This window comes from Podarcis muralis, chromosome Z (genome assembly GCF_964188315.1).
Source record: "Podarcis muralis chromosome Z, rPodMur119.hap1.1, whole genome shotgun sequence".
Lineage (NCBI taxonomy): Eukaryota > Metazoa > Chordata > Lepidosauria > Squamata > Lacertidae > Podarcis > Podarcis muralis.
Genome location: NC_135673.1, coordinates 14,908,239 through 14,914,345, shown reverse-complemented (window position 1 = coordinate 14,914,345; position 6,107 = coordinate 14,908,239). Strand labels below are relative to the sequence as shown.

Sequence of the window (6,107 nt, the reverse complement as noted above, 5' to 3'; positions counted from 1 at the left end):
TTAGGTTGGCCACTGTGTAAACAAGATGCTGGACTAGATGAGTCGCTGGCCTGATGCAGCAGCCAGGCTCTTCTAACATTTCCTGTTATTCTAACATATACTGTTATTCTTTTCAGAATACTGCATGACTTTAAACTTCCTAGCCTGGGATAGTCTGAGCAGAAAGGTGGGTTTAAAAGCTGCAATAATAGTGGGAGAATGGTAGAAACAAATCCCAGTTCTCTGCAGGGGAGACTGGCCCATTAGGGTGAATGGGGCACTGCCCCACCAACATCAGTCTTCCCTCAGCCACTCCCCACCTAGCTGTCGTCTTTGTTTGCAACCAGTTCAGGGGGTGGCACTTCCTGTCAGCTTTCTCCTCCTCGGTCTGTGTGTTGCTCTTGTAAAACTCAGCTAAGGGAAGATGGGGAGAGGTAGGATTAGTTGGCTCTGCTTGTCATTGGCTCTGGCACCACCCACTGTTGGGCTCCCTGCCTCCTGCCCTACCAGTCCCAATGAGCACCAGTCACCACTGGTCCTCTGATGTCAGATGAGTTCTAATTTTCTTTAAAGAATAGAAAAAAGAAGAGGAAGATAAGATAGCTATCACTTTCCACCAACACCTTTGTAGTAAGGTAGCAAGTTAAAATGCACTGTGGGGTTTGAGTTTCTACTCTGCATTCAGGAAGTAAAATAAATGAATAATTGAGCCCTTTCAACCTACATCCCCAACTCTTTCGGCATAAAATGTTTATTATTTATGGTGGTGTTTATAGACCTACCAAAGCATTCTTGCTTAGCACTAGAAAGCGCTGGAAGGTAATTTATTTTTCTCTTTTTCTATCTTGCTGGCTTCCTTTCTCTGATATAATACATATTTAATCATTTTGATCCAGGTAGGGAAGCATCCCCCCTTGAATATTAAATCAGCAGTGAACCATAAAAGTTATTTTTCCAAGTGCCAAATTTCTTCTGTATTTATTAAGGCAAACCCAGCCTCCATCCCAGCCAATGATTTATGCAAGAAATCCAACATATTCCTATCAAGTCATTCACACACCCCAACATATAGAGTAGTACCCTTTTATTGCTTCAATAGTACACCGAATGTTGTGCATTAACCATTTATAGCCTATTGCATTGGCATCCATCTGTCTCAAGAGAATGGATTATGCCTCCAGGGATGACGTCAAACCACTGCGTAAGCAGCACCAAAGTGACCTCCCCATGACACAGTATGTAAGGTGGTCCTGGGCTGCCCAGATGACAGGAACCACCCCCCTCGGCCTCACTGGTGTGGTCCAAAGGAAAACAGAGCAATACGTTTTGCATCAGCTTGGCTGCAGGAGTTGCCAGGCCATCCAACCGTCTTCTCCAGATATGTGTAGCCTTTTCTGCTTCTGAAGACATCATGCAAGGCAGCAAAGGTTTAGGACCAGTTTTCCTTCTCCTAGATGGGCTTCCTTCCCAGGTTGGCAAGCCTCACCTGCCCCTCACTTTCCTCTACAACACATGCAGAAACCCCCCTCTTGATCATTGGACCCACTATTTATCTCGTCCGCTCAATATGCTGGAGCCTGTCTTCTCATGCAGGGAAGTCCTTAACCTACTGAGGGTTTGAGACCCAACAGCTACTCTTACCTGGTTTAGCCAGGCAGTCAAAGTCACTTCCCAGGGTATAGCTGCTGTTGCATGCTGACAGCTTCAAGGAGCAACAGATGAGAGTTGAGTGCAGGATGGGAACCAAGGTGGACAAATTACTGCCGAAGAAGCACAATGTGTCCCCTCCCAGAGGTCCTACCCCTCCTATAACACCCCTTATTGCCTGTATTTATTTTAAATCCCCCATTAAGGCAAGGCTGATCTTGACAAGAGACTGTTTTGAACCAGCATACGTGAGTGAAAAATGGGAAATTTGCACTTTGCTACATGTAAACAGTTACCTTTCTGCACCCACCCACACGCGCACGCACACAGGTTCTTGAGTTAAAACCCGTAATTATTGAGAGGTAGGGTGAAGGAGGATTAACCTGGATTCTGGAAACAGAGTGCTCTTGTGCTTGAATCTTGTCTGGTTGCCCATTGTGAGAACAGGATTTGGGGGTTGGATGGGCCATTGGCCTGACCCAGCAGGGCTTTCTATGTTTTTCCTAGAAGCCACCTGCAGAATCTCTTAACAGCAACCCCCTTCCCAGTTACAAATTCCTTAGCGGTTTACAAAATCCCAGGTTACAAAATTCAGATTTTATACACAAACCCATACCCAAAAGAACTGCTGGCCAGCTGCCTTTTGCCCCGACTGCCCAACTCACAACTTACATCTCTGGGTTGGTGTTTATTGGATCAACACTTGGCTATTAGTAGCTGATCCCTACTAGACAGGTACATAAAAGTTGGGAATCGTTTGAGATGTTGCTTCACAGAGTTCCAAGGCAGGCACAGCTTCATTCAAAATGGAAGCAACTAAAGCTACAGCAGCCACAGAGCTTCCAGAAGGACCCCTGGACAGAAGAATCATCTTGCTAGGCAGGCAACTTGAGATGGCTTGAGGGCTTTTGATAAAAGGTGGTGGGGAGAGCAGGTTTGCACCAAGAGTAGGGTGGTGGTAACTTTTTTCACCCAAGGGTCACATGCTATGGTGGGCCGGGCCAGAGTTGAAAGTGGGCAGAAAACTAATGTAAATCATTCCTCTGTACAGGCTAGTTCTACACAAATCTCTCTATCCTTCATCCAGACAAGCAAGCAGCATTGTCAAGAGTTTTTAACCTGTCTTTGAAAACTCTTGACAATGCTTGACAACAACAACAACAACAACAACCACCACACACACACACACACACACACACACACACACACCCCAAGGTGCAAAGCAGGGCCAGAAAGGGTGTATAACCTGGAAAACATTCAAAGGGCCATATGCAGAGGCCTGGAGGGTCACATTTAAGATTCTATACCCCAGGCATACTACACACACTAAACAGAGTAAGTCTAGTCCAGTATTCTCCAAAAGTTGGCAGATGCCGCTGGGAAACTCTGAAGCAAGGAATACTGGGAAGAAGAGAGGTTCCATTAAGCTGCCATTAACTATTAACGATTAACTAGAGAAATCAGATCTTGGTCTAATGAATCCCACCAAACGTCACACACTGTGAGGAAGCATTGTTACACCTCCATGCTCAAAACCACATGCACTGTGGAATGCTGAAATCCTTACTTTAGGAGACAGGGAACTGGGGAGTCCCATCAACATCTGAAGAGCCACCGGTTCTAGCTAGTCTGGTCAAGGATGATGATGATTTATTATTTGTTCCCTGCCCATCTGACTGGGTTGCCCCAGCTATTCTAGGCAGCTTCCAGCGTATATAAAAACATAGTGAAACATTAAGCCTTAAAAAGCTTAATGACATCTGATGGCAGGGCATTCAACAGGGTTGGCGCCACTACTGAGAAGGCCCTCTTCCTGATTCCCTGTAGCGTCACTTCTCACATTGTGGGAATCTCCAGAATAATGTGAGTTGTCAATCTCTGGGAGGGTTACACTTTCCTTAACCCTGCCTTGCTACGGGTTGGAAAACCAATCCAGCTGTTCAGTAAAGTGCCCACTCTCTCAAACAAAAGGAGTTTCTGCACACTCCTATTAACATTAGTTAGCCAGTATAGGTCCTCCAACAGGATCCTTTTATGATTTTACTTGCAAAACCAGTCTAATATAGTACAAAAGAATTCTTTTTATTTTTGTTCACAGTCAAACACAAGGAACTGCTGTGACATATTACAACATCCTAGCAAGGACAGCAAATTTTCATCCATTTGGGTTTTTTTTCTTTAATTTACTCCTTTATCTTGAATTTCACCATTTCTTACTTACAATTTCATATTTACGGCATTTTACATTTTATAAATGTAAAATATTTACTTATACAAAGAGCAAGGCAGGAATCAATGTTAAATCTAAATAGAGAAATCGCTCTCTGACAAACGGTTAACTAAAAGCAGCCAGGTTGTTTGTTTTTTTGTTAAGGGAACAAAATAATTTCCAGCTTTACCACCGGGATCTTCCTGCATCCCCTTGCCTTTTCATGTGCTGCATTCATGATTCAAGAGATTTACTGAATGCTCCATAATTTCTGTGGTCCATGGTGCAGTGGGGAGAGAACATACTGGGAGATTCTGGCAGGTGATCATGTGCCCTTTTAATGAAAAATGCTGTCTCTTTAAAAGAGAGAAGGCTCTCTCAACTGAAGGGGTACTTTTGTATTGAAAATAAAGCCCACTTTGCAAAAGAACCACAAGGGGACAGTTTGCATGGGGGGAGGACACAATATAGCCAATCCCACTGCTTTTAAATCAAGGGGGGGGGGGATTCAGAAGCATCCCCCCTCCCATAGAAATGTAAATAGGCCAACTTGGGGAGGGGGGAACCAGGGTGGCATCTGGGCAGACAATGAGAAACAGGACTACCACTCCTTAGGAAGGAGTGGAAGAGAAAAAAAATCAGCTCACCCTTTTCTCATAAGACAGACACAGCAGCAAACACAAAGAAAAATTTGTCTCAGCTTAGGTTAGGCATTTGGGTTAGGCTGAGGAAGTTCTGCATCCACTGTACTAACCAGAAATCTCCACAGGACAGGTTTCCAACAGAAAAGCCTCAGCTTTCTTTTCCACTCAGGGTGGAAAAATAAACACCCACACAACTGGAGGTCAGCTCAGTACCATCTCATCCAGCAACAAAAGCAAATTTGTGGGGAGGGGAAATGAGAGAAAGAGGGCATGGTTTTCAATACTGGAGGGGACTCTATCTCATTTCACGGTTAGAGTGAAGTCCAGTCTATGCACAAAATGCAAAAAGTTGGGGGGGGGGGTGGGGAGGGGGAAGGCTGAAGGCGGGGAAAAGACTGAGTTGCCATCATATTATAACACTTTGAGAAAAACAAATCCCGGGGTTTCTCAATAAGAGTAACCCTGAGTTGCTTGCAGGAGGGGAGACAGCAGATGCTTAGTTCTCCAGATGAGCACACCCCGAGTATTCCTTGGGGGAGGCTCTGCTCCATATTGCACACAAGTTCATTTAAACCAACCTCTCAGCAGGGGGGTAGGGCAAGAAAAAAGTGGATGGATTGACAAAAAGTTTGGAGAAATCCTAGCTGCTGCTGCAGCAGCATCAAAGTGTGTACTACACAGTGGCTTCAAGAGGGACAGAAGTGTTTCAGGGAAGGCCTTGACTGATCACCTACACTTCTAGACCCAGAAACTCAGCCATCCCATAAACCCACTTGGGGCAAAAAAGTCCAACAAAAGAACTGCCGCCTGTGTAAGCTGGTAGGGTGCTGGACTGACAAAACCCAAAAGCTTTTAGTTAAATTGGGCAGCCACACCTCCCTGTTCTATGCCAAAAATATGAAAATGTTAATACTGATTTTGATTTTCCTTTCCTCATTTCTAGCTATGGCCATGAGATTCATTGTAATCCATGATATGAAGCTGTCCAACATTGGCATCCTGGGTTCTGGGGGAGGGAGGCAGTTCCTCGGGACTAGGGGAGGGTGCCTGGGCTGCCTCCGTGACCTCCAGGCTGGGATCTTTGCAGGTCTTCAAAGGTTCACAAACGTTGCCAGTGGCCACCCCATCCTCATTGCAGTGACCCTTGTTCTTGTTGTGGAACAGCTCTTGGGCCTTCATCCCTAGGAAACTCTCAGAGCTTGGGAAGGAGCCCACTGTGGGGGGGACGCTGCCAGAGGAGGGCTCCAGCAATGCAGACGACTCTCTGCGGTTGTTGAGCTGCCCGGTGCGCTGGCTGGGCTTCTCAGGGGTGGACACCTCGCTGCTGCTGCCCCGGGTGCTGGGAGGTTCAGTCTCACTGCTACATTCCAGCGGTTCCTCACTGTGTCCCACAGTAGGGTCAGTACTGCTTTCGTTTGCTCCAGGCAGCCTGTTGTGGGGGCTGGGGGGAGAGGAGAGAGACAAGTCAGCCCAAGTGACCAAAGGTTTGCCTTCAGAAGCAGCAGCACATGGGCTGAAAACTGCCCCACCTACCCAAAGATTTCACTCCCCCTACATAAGAACAGCCTGCTGGGTCAGACCACTGGCCCATCTAGTCCAGCATCCTGTTCTCAGTTAGTGAAACTTAG

At 46.1% G+C, this 6,107-nt stretch overlaps 1 protein-coding gene across 7 annotated transcripts in view; it reads right to left on the bottom strand.

Moving 5' to 3' along the window:
• Window positions 1-3,687: 3,687 nt before the first annotated feature.
• The window catches only part of TSC1 (TSC complex subunit 1), a 31,429-nt gene continuing 29,009 nt past the window's right edge, over window positions 3,688-6,107 (bottom strand). For 6 of the 7 annotated variants that reach the window (XM_028716006.2, XM_028716011.2, XM_028716007.2 and 3 more), the window contains exon 22: window positions 3,688-5,920. In XM_028716006.2, coding sequence (XP_028571839.2) covers window positions 5,419-5,920 — 502 coding nt within the window. In that variant the 3' untranslated portion in view covers window positions 3,688-5,418. The remainder of the gene's footprint in view (window positions 5,921-6,107) is intronic. The other variant, XM_077922460.1, reaches the window with a different exon arrangement.